The sequence below is a fragment of the Mirounga leonina genome, unplaced genomic scaffold, assembly GCF_011800145.1.
Source record: "Mirounga leonina isolate KUSES-001 unplaced genomic scaffold, KU_Mleo_1.0 Mir_179, whole genome shotgun sequence".
NCBI lineage: Eukaryota > Metazoa > Chordata > Mammalia > Carnivora > Phocidae > Mirounga > Mirounga leonina.
In genome coordinates, this window is record NW_023270466.1 from 3,669,235 (window position 1) to 3,683,587 (window position 14,353).

At 47.9% G+C, this 14,353-nt stretch overlaps 1 protein-coding gene across 4 annotated transcripts in view; it reads right to left on the reverse strand.

Annotated features, from left to right (window-relative positions):
- The window catches only part of GOLM1 (golgi membrane protein 1), a 54,981-nt gene that overhangs the window by 16,735 nt on the left and 23,893 nt on the right, over positions 1–14,353 (reverse strand). For 3 of the 4 annotated variants that reach the window (XM_035024417.1, XM_035024419.1, XM_035024418.1), the window contains 2 exons: positions 8,049–8,103; positions 5,529–5,631 (listed from right to left, as the gene is read on the reverse strand). In XM_035024417.1, the coding sequence (XP_034880308.1) occupies positions 5,529–5,631; positions 8,049–8,103 (158 nt within the window). The other variant, XM_035024416.1, reaches the window with a different exon arrangement.

The following is a 14,353-nucleotide window of genomic DNA, read 5'->3' on the forward strand; positions in this document are numbered from 1 at the left end:
TCTTTCCAGCACAAGTCCTAGCCTCCCTTCTCTACTCTCCACTTGGTAGGATTCCATTCTAAATGACCTTCCCTAAGAAGTCTTTTTTTGGGTAACAGATAAAGATTCATGAAAATGACTGTTTAAGAACAGTATCTAAAGGCATTTTCAAAAAGTGGGTAAGTTAGCGTATCAGGTTTGGCTGGGTGAAACAGAAAGGGCAAGTGATAGCAATCTGCTTCTTCCACAAATCAAAGTCTGATATAAGTCGCCCAGCGCCAGGATGGCAGCTCTGAGTCATCAGTGATACAGGCTTCTCTTTCTGTTTCACGATCCTGGCACTGGTTTCTAGCCTCATGATCCAAGATGGCCATAGTGGCCCAGCCATCTTCTTGCATGAGTCCCAGGCAGCAGGAAGGAATGAGGGGGAAAGGTAAAGGAGAAGGGTTACAGTGGACCATCCTCACTTTCAGAAGCCTTCCTACAGTCCTGCACTACCATTTCCTTTCCCCACTGGCCAGAGCTTAGTCACGGGGCCATACTTAACTGCAAGGAGGGTTTGGAAATGCAGGAATTACACTGGGGGAGAAAATAATGGATCTGGATAAGCAATGGCCAGTCTTTGCCACAGGCAGTTTTAAAAATATTTTGAGCCACAAAATAATAATTGCATATTGTCCCAAGTTGAGACCATATATACTATTATTATATACTATTCTGTTAACTAGATCAGTAGTTAATTAGATTAGAATTGGAGACACCAGTATGAACTTATGCTTGGTTTAGTATGAATACAGCTGGAAACCTATAGAAATATTCATCAATGTCTGTATATAACACAGGTTAGTACACACACAGGTCTCTTTACTCTGCAGCTGATAGGGCCCAGAAACAATCATACGCCAGCAGCAACAAACACACCTACTACCCAGATCTTGGCTTAATATCACTCTCCAATTAAAAAAAAAAAGAAATGGTTGATTGGGTGATACTAGGATTGGAACAGGATATACAAGGGATGAACCTGCAGCATCTTTTGGTGCCAGATTGTATAACAAACAAAGTGCCCAAAAAGGGGGCAGGGGCACAATGCTGGGGATATGACCAAAGCTGGAACAATGGGAGCAAAAATTAGAATAGTACAGGATTATAACCCGAAGTCTAAAATAAATATTCATAAGTCCATATTGATATAAATAACTTGAAGTTACAAAGTTCCTGCACAGTCTACTGTGCAGGAAAATTCCAAACAGTTGATACAGACACTCTGCCCTTGGGAAATGGAGCATAACTCCCCAATCTTTAGGTGTGGGCTGTACATGCTGACTTCCTTCCTAAGACTACAGTACAGAGGGAGAAATACCAGAGTAACTTTATGGTGAAGAAACCAGACAAACCTTACCTCAGCAAGGTAATCAAGATTAACATCAACAGCGACAGGTCACATGGATGGTATGTACCCCTAATACAAAGTAATGAAAGTGACACTTTACCTCTGTGGCCTTCCTCCCAGAAATGTGCTGCCCCAGTTTAACCATGAAAAAAACACCACATAAATCCCAACCGGAAAACATTCTACAAAACACCTGACCAGCACTCCTCAAAACTATCAAGATCATAAAAAATAAGTCTGAGAGACGGTCATAGCCAAGAGGACTCTGAGAAAACGTGAACAGATGGAATGTGGGGCCCTGGAAAAGAAAAAGGACATTAGGGGAAAATTGAGGAAACACAGATAAAGTAGGAACTTTAGTTAATAATGATATATCCATACTGGTTCATTAACTGTGCCAAATAACAATGTCAAGTGTTAACAGGGAAACTGGGTCTGCAGTATACAGGAACTCTTATAATAATTCTGTAAATCTGAAACTGTTCCAAAATTTAAGATTCATTTTTTAAAAATAAAAATAAAAAGGAACTGACTGGAGGACGCCAAGCCAGTATCAGAGAGTTGTTGATGGAGTTCATCACTAAGTCAGACTGAGCCCCCATTTAGCTAAGATATTCTGAGGCATCACTGCACATTTCAGCCTAGAATTTAAGAGTATCTTGGGTGTCAGGGTTGTAAAGTAATTGAGAGAATTACCCACTTGTACACATAAGGAAGCTGGGAGGTGACCAGGGTCAGAGAGAGACAGAATGATAAGGCTGAAAGCAGAAGTCCGATGTGGGGTTTCCTGGCTCTGCGCCGCGCTCTCTTCTGGGTCACAGGCCCTTCAGAGCCAGCTGTGTGGCACTCAGCCCCTAACTTTGTAACGCGTGACCTGCAGTTCAAAGGACTCTGTGGGTCTCCATGAACACGCAGAGAAGGGCATCAGGTATTGCAGAAAGAGTGAAAGACAGACTTCTGGACCTTGGACAGCATACAGATCAAGAGAAGACTTGCTGAAAAGTTCATTCAAATAAAATTCTCACAAACACGCAAGTCACAGGTGGTAGACTAGTCCACAGTAGCTCAAACACAGAGACATCTATATCCTGAATGTACTAAACATGCCAGTTCACTGTTAGCAGATAGTACCCCAGAAGCTCAGGACCAGCCAATGAACAGGGGCATAGCCATTCCTGAACCTTTAAAAACCTACAAATGGGAAATCTGTACTGTTTTCACCTGCTCTCAGCCCTGCCAAAATCAAGTACAAAGAGCCTCTCTCTCCCAGCCCTGCAGGTGAAGGCCAGCTTTCCACATTCTAGCTCCACAGCAGGAAGGGAACAACCTCAGAACGAAGCTCAAATCCTGTGACTCAGTTCATGTGGACGGTGATGGTGTGACTTCCCAAAGGCCTCAGGTAAGCTTCTGCTTCCATGCACATGGTAACCGTTCAGTCATCAACTAGAGCTACACCGCAGAGACACACAGGACCTGCCGCCAGGGTTATTCTAACCGGTGCGATCGATGGGTGGAGTACTGAAAATGGAATGTACGCCATACGGGAATCTATGAAGGTGGGCGACCCGATCATCCAGGATGCCAAGCATCAGAGCAGTGCTGTTCTATTCCAGTAACAGCTTTTGCAAACTATTTCCTCATGGTGTGGAAAGGAGATGACAAGCAGTTCATGTGAGAAACCAACCCTAAGCGCTTTGGGCAGAAAGCCTGCAAGGCAGCGTGTTCACCAAGAATGACCAAGAACAGTGATCACTTAGCGATGTCTGCCGCAGGTGTAGGAGTGAGAAGCGGGGACGCTGATATGGAAGAACTAACTTCTGCTTCAGGAAACCTGGCCTTGCTGTCAGCTGACTCCCAGCACTGCCTTCTATAAAGGGTTTAGACCCAACAGGATGCTTTCACAGAGGGTGTGCAGGGAAGCTTCTAATGTCCCACAAACTGAATGCACAACTTTGCAGATATTGCTAACAAGGGGTCCATACCTTTTATCAGATTCTCAGAAAGGGTCTATAATCCAAAGGCAGTAAGAATAACTCTTTCAAGCTTCCAACATTCCATGAACATCATCCCCAGGAAACACACTGTATCTGGTATAACACTTCGGGCACAACTACCTCAATACTGACATCAGTCAGAAAGAGTTTCAATCTAGCCACCAACCTCCTAAGAGAAAAAGGGCGAGTCCAGCATGCCTAGCCATTCTGCTGTCTGCCCCGACATGGGGCGCAGAACCACCCTCCCCGTCACCGGGCCTGGCGGATTGCTCATTTCCAGCTAGGTCAACATCTTCTGGGTCAATATTTATCAAGTGAGGCCATTAATGGCTTATCCTATTTCAATGAATGGAAGGGAAAGTTGTGTGAAGGTATCTTCTAAAGATGAATGATAATTAGACTGGGGCCGTCTTCATTTTTGTCTGAATGTACCTTGTTGATTACTAGCCTAGCTCAGGGGTCTCAATTGAACACTACCGGGTTTGAGGCCAGAGAACACTCTGTTATGGGGCCTGCCCTGTGCATTGCAGGATGCTGGCCGCAGGTCTCTGGACATTGCCAAAGGTCTCCTGGGAGCAAAATCGCCACCCAAAATTGAGAACCACTGGCCTAGCTGAAGAAGGTTCCAAATGCATATTTTCGAATTATTTTCCCTTGGTATTGACTGTTGGTGCATGTCCTCTGCATATTTATATATTTGGGGCTTCTTGGTTTTAGTAGTATTTTGGTTTTAAAGTAATCAGGAAGATATCACAGTGAGTGGACAATCTTTTGGAAGGACCTCAGAATCCCAATGAGGGCAGTGGGGTGAGGAAACTTATTCAGAAGGCAACTAGGCAATTTATGACACTGAACCTACAGCCGAGTCCTATTTTAGAAGGAAATAATCCAAAATAATAATCTTGAAAAGTTACACACACTGATATCAGGCTAGTTATAATAATCAAAACTCAGAAGTAACCTAAATATCCAAAACAGGGAAATCATGAATTAAATTCCGTGCCTCCACAATATTAACCAGCCACTTTTAATGATACTACATTTTGGAGCAGTATGGACTTTTATTTATACATAAGTAAGTGGAAAGCAACGATTTAAAAATGTTACTGGTGACTGCAATAATGTGAAAAATCCATATGACCTTGGACATGGACTATGGAGAAGTCGCAAATGGAAAAGAGGATTGGGCTCACAGGTGGCTGGTTGCTTCTGAATCCCAGAACCCCTGTGCCTGAGTCATGCTGCTTTTATGGGGGGAAAAAAACCACACAGACTAGAACTTATTCTCCGCTCTCTAAATTGGTTTTTACTATCTTACTATAGGGTTTAGCTAACCTTTTGAAAGTTTATTGTTTTTCTTGGTCAAAAAAATTCTCTGAGAAGTAAATGTGTAGGGTTTTTGCATGCAACTGAAGTTATCATCCTTTTCAAATGGACGGTCCTAACTGTAAGCTGGGGAGAGAATGGGCAGCATGGGGACTACAGTTGCTAATAACATACACCTGGAATGTGCTGAAAGCATAGATCCTAAGTGTTCTCACCACACATGCACGAAGATTATGGTTAATTAACTTCATCGGGGACATGATTTCACAATGTAGAGGCATATCAAAATTTCATGTTTTATACCTTAAATATATAATAAGTATCTGTCACTCATACTTCAATAAAGCTGAAAAATAAAAGTGCTCCATTCTCACTGCAGAAATATGGAAAGACACTAGAAGTCTCACGGAAACAGAATGTCCACATGCTGACACCCAGAGATAAATCACTGATAGGATGCCAAGACGCCTCTCAGTCTAGGCAGTGGACATGGGGCGCGTCTGAACACTTCTGTGCTCAGACATTTTTAAAGGCTTTCCATTATTGACTTACCTGGTACACCTGCACTTTAAAACTTAACGTGACTTTACAAAGCATGTTGATAAGTCATTTCCTGCTCAGGAACACCGCCCTCCTGTGCATCCTGTATCATGAGCCACTGGCTAACCCTCTCGCCCAGCTTTCTGAGGCACGGCTCACGCGTACAGAATAAAGTGCACTGGGCCTCCTGCAGAGCGCCAACGTGCCAGGACGGGAAGGGCGGGTGCAGCGCACACCCCCCCCACCCCCACGGCAGCCCCCCCGGGGGTGCGCCCCGCACACGGAGGCACGCTTACAGGTCGTAGGAGAACTTCCGCTCCAGGTTGGTCTGGTTCCTCTGGAACTGGAGCACATCCTGCTGCAGCCTGCCGTAGTTCTTCTGCAGGGCCTTCAACTGGTCTGAGGCAAGAGGACGGCCCAGAATCCGGCGGGTCGCAGGCATGGCCGTCATGACAAAAGCAGACGTGTCAGAACACAGTGGGTAATGGCACACAGGAGAGTAAGGGTGGGGAGGAGAGAGGGATGAGAATAGTCCAGAACCGTGGAGAAGCCTTGGGAATCTGCAACCCAACTGGAATCTGCACCCTCTTTTCCAAACCTCTCTCTTAAATCGCTTTTTTGACCTCTGACCTTTAACATGTGTTAGGGAGGTTCTGTTCAGGTGTTTCTTAGACATACTAAACCCTAAGCTGTCCCACCATGTCCCCTGGTCCCCAGCAGACTTCAGCCTGTGAAACATGGATTTCAACATCTGCTCAGGTAAGCAGCCACTCATGGTGGACCCCCGTCCTGGGCCTCCAGGTTACCTGCCGGCCGCCCCCTCCTCCCACTCGTCCACACCGGCCATTCCCGGAGGCCCGTGCTCATCCAATCACCCCACCTCCCCTGCCCCCATCTGGGAAACGGCAGCCTCCCTGAGGAGATTCATCAGCCAGTCCTGCTGCCCTGACCTCTCGGCTCCTAAAAGCCTTGCAAAAATAGCAGCTGCTGACCAAGGGCCAGACCAAGGCTGCCACAGAGGTGAGAGCAGAGTGGACCCACAAGGCCGCCACCGGGGCCTGGGACTCAGCCCCGGACACGCACCCGCATCCCCAAGGTTTGTCCCCGTAACTCTACACCTACAGGGCTCTCTGGGGGGAAAATGAAATGAAAGTGAAGGACTCAATGAAATGCCAAACAGACAGCAACAAGGCTCCATCTCACAAGCAGTTCTAGGAGATGCTCGAAGAGTTAAACTCTAGAGTCGTAGAACCACCCGGGGTGCTGGAGGCTGAGGCAGGGGACCGACTACAAAAGGTTAGGGGGGCACTTCCTGGAGGGACAGGGTCTGGTTGTGGCTGTGGTGGTCCAGGAGACTGTGCATTTGTCCAAACACAGAACTCTATACCACAAAGGGTACACTTTACTGGGTGTAAGTTACACCTCAATAAACCACACATTTAAAAAAAACCCCATAATCAAACCAAGTATGGGGCCAGGGAATACTGCTCGGCAACAGAAGGAATAATCTACTGACATCCACAACGTGGATGAATCTCAGAAGGCCAGACAAGAAAGGGGAGCTCTACAAAGCCCCCAGCAGTCCAGTGACCCATGTAACTTCATAGAACCCTGAATCTCCCCTACTCATAGTCTTAGAACCAGATGTGGAACGAGAATCCTAGGCCAGCACCATCCAGCGGAACTACAAGGCAAGACATGTAATTTTTCTAGCAACCACATTTCTAAGATCTAAACCAGGTGTATTATTACTTTTAATAATACATTTGATTGAACCCAACAGCTAAGCAACATTCCATGCTAACACATAATGAATATAAAAAAATCATGAATGAGGTATTTTATATTCTTTCATACTATGTCTTTGAAATCTGGTGTGTACAATTAGAGCACATCTCAATCCAGACGTTAAATCTGCACATTTAATTCCATTTCACCTCAATGCTTGATCTGAATTTAGGTTTTCATCAAATGTACAGTTAAAAAGTAGATTAATATGTAAGTTGTAAATGCTTAGTGCTCCCAATAACAGAGCTAAGTTTCAGTCTCTAACTTAAATCACTGAAAATTACACAAAAATTTAAAATCTAGTTCCATCCCACTAGCCACGTTTCAGGGGTTCACTGGCCACATGGCTCGTGGCCACCACTCTGGATGGTGTGGCTCTAGACAGACCTTCCCGTCCCAGAGGCAGAAGTGAGGATGCAGGGTCCGTGGGAGCTTCCTACCCCCGGCAAAGGTCGGCCTCATGGGACCCCCTTTCACCAGGCCCCAGGACCACCCAGAGCCTGCTGAGCCCCTCAGTCACAGCCGAAGGGGGAGCCGACCACAGAGGGGCTCACCCCATGACTGCCCTCAACCACTGCTTCCCAGGGCCTGACAGAAACCAGCCCTGGCTACCAAACTGAATCAGGGCAGCAAAGAAATGGAATTAAATTGGGCTAGATAATTTTTATAATTTTCATAAAGGAAATCTGAATTCAGGGTGGCCCATTTAAAACAAATCCTATATATACCACACATATTTTATATATATGTGATAGGTGATCTGTTCTGTATACTTCTTAACCTACCAAAAACTGAGAATCTGAATTCTGTACCTAACACCTTACAATGTGTTCAGCAACATTTTTAAAAGGAAAAAGCTCTTTAAGGAACTGTAATTTGGCAAGAAGAATACAATAAAGATTACTCAATTACTCCTGATCTTACCCATCATTAGATTAGAATGAGAGCCGCTAGAGAGGGACAAGAGGAAAGGCGGGCTTTTCCTAAAAGCCCTAACATCTGGTGTAAAGGAGGGGATCAGAACTCACCTTGCAGGGTTCTGATGAGCCTCTCACCTGTGGTGATATTATTCACCAAAACGGCCTGCAAGGAAGATAAACACAGAATGAAACGTGCCCGCAACCTAACAACTTAGAAGAGCCTTGATAAGACGACCCGTTGGGAAAAGGGAGCATCAATACCCCTCCCCCCGCCACACCCCAGCAGCTGTCGGAGGGACTGGGCACAGCTCTCCCGCTGAGCTCTCAGATGCCGCTGCAGCCAGAAAAGGCGCTCACATGGTGAGAGGTTTGCTGTCCCAACAACAGCCTGTAACCCGAGCAAGGGCTAAATGGATCCTCTGGCTGTTTCGCCCCAGACGCACTCCCCTCCATGAAAGCTGGACTTTCTCTGGGGGGCCGGGCGCAGCCACGTCCTGAGCCACTGGTCCGATTGCACCCCATGGTGGGGAGCAGAGCAGAGGAAGGGCTCCTTACCGCCAGTGGGGGTGGGGAGGACAGAGGGCTCACACGAAGTGACAGCAAGCCGGGGAGGCTGAAAACAGAGGAGGAGGAAGGAACAACACAGGACTCAGGGGAACAGTGAAAACCGAGGGGAAGTGAGGAAAGGGAGTGTGGAGCGTATGTCACAAGCAGCCCGTGAGCGAGTGGCCATGGTCACCAGGTGCCCTTCTGAGCTCTGCACTCCACTCACTCACTCACTCCTCACCCCGGGTTCTAAGAGGCGGGCAGCACATTATCCCATTTTAGAGGGCAGGAAACTGAGGCACAGATTGCTTAAGAGACTCAAGGCCACAGGGCTTTCTTCACAGCCAACAGGCAAAGCCTGATCCAGAAAGCAAGCTGTTGCTTGCTACTTGCCGAACTGGAATCTAACCCCCCCCCGCCCCCCAGCAGGATACCAGGCTAGAGGGCTGTACCCTGTGCCTAAAGCAAACAAAAACCTGACAAAGAGGGGCCTGGAATCTTCACTATCACAGCACATCACAGGGCTGCTGTTTTGTACACACACAGAGCTGTGCACACCGTGAAATGTGCACATTTCATACCGTGTCATGAGCCACAAAGCTTGCAAGATACCAGACCCAGGACACGCGGCCCGCAACTTGGGGACACGTTTCCGCCCGGGTCCTGCCTAACGGGGGACCATGACAACCGCGCCATCGCCTACGTCTGCGCCTCTGGCTTCCTCCTGGACCTCTGTCCAGCCCTTAGTTTTTCTGTGGCTTGGACAGAGCTTTCTGGAGTACAGGGGTGTGCCCAGAAATGAAATGTGGCCAAACAAATCATGTTTATTTTGGGAGATCTGAGGACTCGGAACATTTCCTGGTACAGAAGGAAGTAAGTCACAGCGATGGTATCTCAGGGAAAGATTATCAAGAGGAGTGTCCGCAGATACCCTAGCGGGCGGGGGAGAGCAGAGACCCTGCAGTGGTACACGCAGCAGGGAGTCGGATGGGCAGAGCGCAGGGGAGGCCTGCTGCACTCAGGAGAGACTTGCACAAGCTAAACACAGACACAAAAGACCACAGCATCCCATGCTCCCACTTCTAAGTCTGGAGCCAAAAGAACTCAAAGCAGAATCTTGAAGAGATGTTCGCACCTCCGTGTTCATAGCAGCGCTACTTACGACAGCCAAGAGCTAGAAGCAACCCATCCTCAACAGATAACTGGAGAAAGAGAATGTGGCAGCTACACTCAACGGAATATCATGCAGCCTTAAAAAAAAAAAAAGTGTCTGGGCGCCTGGGTGGCTCAGTTGGTTAAGCGACTGCCTTCGGCTCAGGTCATGATCCTGGGGTCCCGGGATCGAGTCCCACATCGGGCTCCCTGCTCGGCAGGGAGTCTGCTTCTCCCTCTGACCCTCCTCCCTCTCATGCTCTCTCTCCCAAATAAACAAAATCTTAATAAATAAATAAATAAAATAAAATAAAAATGTCTGCCACACGCTGTTACACCGTGGATGAACCTCAAGCACACTGTGCGATGTCACATAAGCCAGTCACGGAAGGACAAATACTGTCTGATTCCATTCATATATCCATCCATATATATATATGTCTTCAGAGAGAAAGCACACAAGAGCAGGGGCAGGGGAATGAGGGGAGGGGGCACAGGGAGAGAGAAACTCAAGCAGGCTCCACGTCCAGCATGGAGCCCAACACAGGGCTCGATCTCATGAGCCTCAGATCAGGACCTGAGCCATAACCAGGAGCTGGAGGCTTCGCCAACTGAGCCACCCAGGCGCCCCCAGGACATTCTCAATCATTCCTTCTCCACTCATTCCCCTTAGCCTCACTCCAAAAACCCCACACTGGAGTCTGCTAACTATCTGAGGAAATGTCTGTCTCCCATGCAACTCTAATCTTCCAAAGAAAAGATATTTTAGTTATCTTCCCCCACCTGCTTACTTATGCACGAAAAAGTACAGTCGGCAAGGAAGTAAATGAGAAAAGGATCATAAGGCGCCATCAAGATCTTTTACATGCAGTTTTGTATTTATTGAAAATCTTGTTAAATCATTTTCAGGGAACAATGAAAATGCTTCTAGCTTTTTGGAGATTCAATAAAAAAAAAATCTGCATTAAACAGTATTATTTTAAAATGAATTTTATATTCTACTCTAAACAACCCTTATGTAGCTGCCACATTCTCTTTATCCAGTCATCTGTTGAGCTAATTTCTCACATTTTGGTCGGAGTAACTCTGGGAGAAGTTGCACTTCCCAGGGTGTGTGGACCGTCCCCGGGGACGCTCAACATCACTAATGCCACCAGAACGTAACTGGAAACTGAACTCAGAAGACTGCAGGATGAATCACCCATGCACAAACATATTACAACTGTTCTGAGAAACGAGTATATTTGATCAAGTTATTTCCGCGTTAGATTCCAAGAAAAAGCAGCTTAACATTTCGTAAATTTTCAAAGCAGTAATTTGACAATAAATTCTACCACTTTAAAATCTCCATAAAATGTAAATGACTAACTTTTTAAAATCCTAACTTTTGGAAAGCTCACTGCCAGGGGTACGCAGATCACATGATAAAGGAGAAAAGGCCCCCTCCACTGCTCTGTTTTGCTCATTGAAATAATCTGCTTTGAAGGCGAGAGGCCCCTTTCACTTAAGCCGGACTCACAGGCCCCTCAGACCATCTAACCCTTGACCCCACGGTGCCTGGAGAAGCTCTATGTAATGACCCTCCTGTTAGTGCCTCGGGGAGAGGACCTCAAAGTGGAAAGCAATCTTGGTGACCTGTGAAGGACACGGAAAATGAAGGAAGAATATGAAATATTCCTTCTTCTTCCCCGTCCCCCTCACCAATTTTAAAACCTCCCAGAGCAGCCCTATTCAAGAGAAAGGAAATGTCCGTCCCGTATGGAAAGCTCACCATTTCTAGTAGTCACATTAAAGTGAAGAGAAACAGACTGGGTAAAGGATTGGCACAGACATTCCCCCAAAGATGATACACAAATGGCCAATAAGCACCAGAGAAATGCCCACCATCCCCAGAAACACAAATCCAAACAAGAAGATACCATGTCACACACGCTGATGGGGCTGCAAGTTAAAAATAAAAAGCAAAAAGGAAAATAAGTATGGACAAGGATGTGGAGAAAGTGCAGAGAAACTGGAACCCTGAGACGCAGCTGAGGAGAATGGGAAATGGCGCTCACTCGCTGTGGAAAGCGGCTCGGCAATTTCCCCAAAAGTTAAACAGTTGTCACATGACCCAGTACTCCTCTTCCTGGGTTTATACCCAAGAGAATCACAAATATATGTTCGTCCGACACTTGTCCCCAGACGTCCGCAGCAGAATTATTCATAACTGCCAAAAGGTGGAAACAACTCAAATGTCCATCAAGTGAAGAATGGATAAACATGGCGCAGCCAGAGTGGAGTATTACGCAGCCATGAAAAGGAATGAGATCCTGACACATGCCGTGAGCCCTGAAAACACTATGCTGAGTGCAAGAAGCCAGGCACAAAGGCCACAAAATGTAGGATTCTGCAGATAAGAAATGCCCAGAGCAGGCAAATCTGGAGAGACAGAAGGTAAATTAGTGGGAGCCAGGGGCAGGAGAAAGGGGAAGTGGGAGCGCCTGCTTCATGGGTGCAGGATTTCTCTAGGGGGTGATGAGAATGTTCTGGAATGAGATGGTGCTGAAAGCTGCACCACATCATGAGCATACTGTAGCCTGCTGAATGATACACCGTAAAGTGGCTAACATGGTAATGTTGAGCTTATGTGAATTCTGTCCCAATAAACAAAAAGAAACAGGTGAAATTAAATACTGTATTTAATCTGGCATAACCAAATTATCATTTCAGGATGTCATCAACATAGAACAGTATTAATGCGATTTTTTTTTCCATACCAAACCTTTGAAATCTAGCATATTTTTACACTTTTACAGCATATCTCAAATGTGACATTTTCAGTGCTCACCAGCCACTTGCCCGTAGGGACAGCACAGACCTTGAGGAATGGGAAGGGAGGGCAGAGAGCGAGCCCGATGGCAAAGAAGTGCCAATTAACTATTTATGGTGTCCCGCTAAGATTACACACTCACACCATCACCACTCACACCACCAAAATAAGCCCTGCCAGCCCAAACTCTTTACACCGACAGCCCTGGTGGGCCAAAGACTGGAGGAGGCAGGCCACTGAGATGTATGCCTGTCCTCCGGCCAAGGGGCCACAGGAAGAATTCCAGAACTCAGCAAACCTGCCCAGCATGGGCATCAGGTGTCCAGCACGAGCCTCGGCCTGGAGGCACAAAGGTGGGCCATCCACACAGCTGCCCCCCGCTGACCAGACAGGCCCTCTACAGAAGGCAGAGGGAGGGGTGTGTGGGGACAGATGACACCAAGTGCCCCCAGGCTCTGGCCACAGCAGAAAGGGGAGGAGTCCCAACCCCCAGAGAAGGTCCTCAGAGAGGCTGGGCCTAAGTGCTAAGTGCCAGACCCACTCTGGGGAGTGAGAGACCCAGGACACCAGAAAGTATAGGAACTTGCAGTCTGGGTGATTCAAGGTCCAGCAAATGGCAGGGGCACAGGAGTGAGTGTCTGTATGTGCATGAGGAGAAGAGGGACAGACAAAGAGAATATCAATGCAAGGACACCCGTGTGGGCACGCCTGGGGGGCTCAGTTGGTTAAGTGTCTGCCTTCCGCTCAGGTCATGATCCTGGGGTCCTGGGATCAAGCCCCTAGTCTGCTTCTCCTCCTGCCTCTGACCCTCCCCCCTCTCATGCACATGCATGCTCGCTCGCTCTCTCTCAAATAAATAAAATCTTAAAAAAAAAACAAAGAACACTAACGTATGGAAGACACTCTGCTGCGTGAAATAAAGCCGACACAAAAGGACAAACACTGCACGATCCCACTTATGCAAGAAATGCAGGGTAGTCTGATTCAGAGACAGGAGGATAAACTATGGTTGCCAGGCGCTGGGGGTGGTGAGGGTATGGGCTGTTCATGCTTGATGGGGACAGCTTCACTGGAGGAGATGGGAAAGCTCTGGAGGTGGACGGTGTGACAGGTGCATCGCAAGGTGAGTGTAATTTGTGCATTTCAACATGGTTAAAATGCTCATTTTATATTATGCACATTTTATCACAATAAAAACGAGAGCAAAACCCCACAAAGAGCAGGTCAGTGGGTCGGTGAAGGGGTGTGTGAGGATGTGGGGAGGGCAGGGGTGGGCTGAGAGCGCATCAGAGGTGGGCCGAGGCACCGGGCAAACAGGGGCTCACGGGCGGGCAGGAAGGCGGGTCTGGGCCGTGCCCACAGGACAACGGACTCAAGCCACAGAGCTGTCGGAGAAGGTCGTGGGGGATTAAGCCAAACTCTGTGTGAAGCTGAGGAAAAAGAACCCCACTCAGGAAAACATGCAGTTACGCGCTGTCCTACATGCCCAGAATGGCTCCTGCCAGAAGGTCCCGGGCTGTCATGCTGTCGGGAAGAAGGAACATGCCAGGCCCCAGCTGGCTGGGAAAGCACCACCTGCGACTGGCTGGAGGGTCCTGGGGCTGAGGCTGGGATTCCCCGGGGCAGGTCACAGTGCCCACAGCTCTGCGGGGCAGGTCACAGTGCCCACAGCTCTGCGGAGCAAGGTCTGTGGGGTGCGCTTTCCATGGTGGGGACAAGCATGAGGCCCAAGGGGAGGGAGCTCTGGACCCAGAATGGTCCACACTCAGGGAAGCGGCACAAGGCTGGAGAGAGGGAAGGAGGGAAGGGGGGGATGGAAGAGGGAGGGGGGGAGATGGAAGGTGGGGAGGGGAGGGAGGTGGGCGAGGGAAGGGAGGTGGGGAGGGGAGGGGAGGGGAGGGGG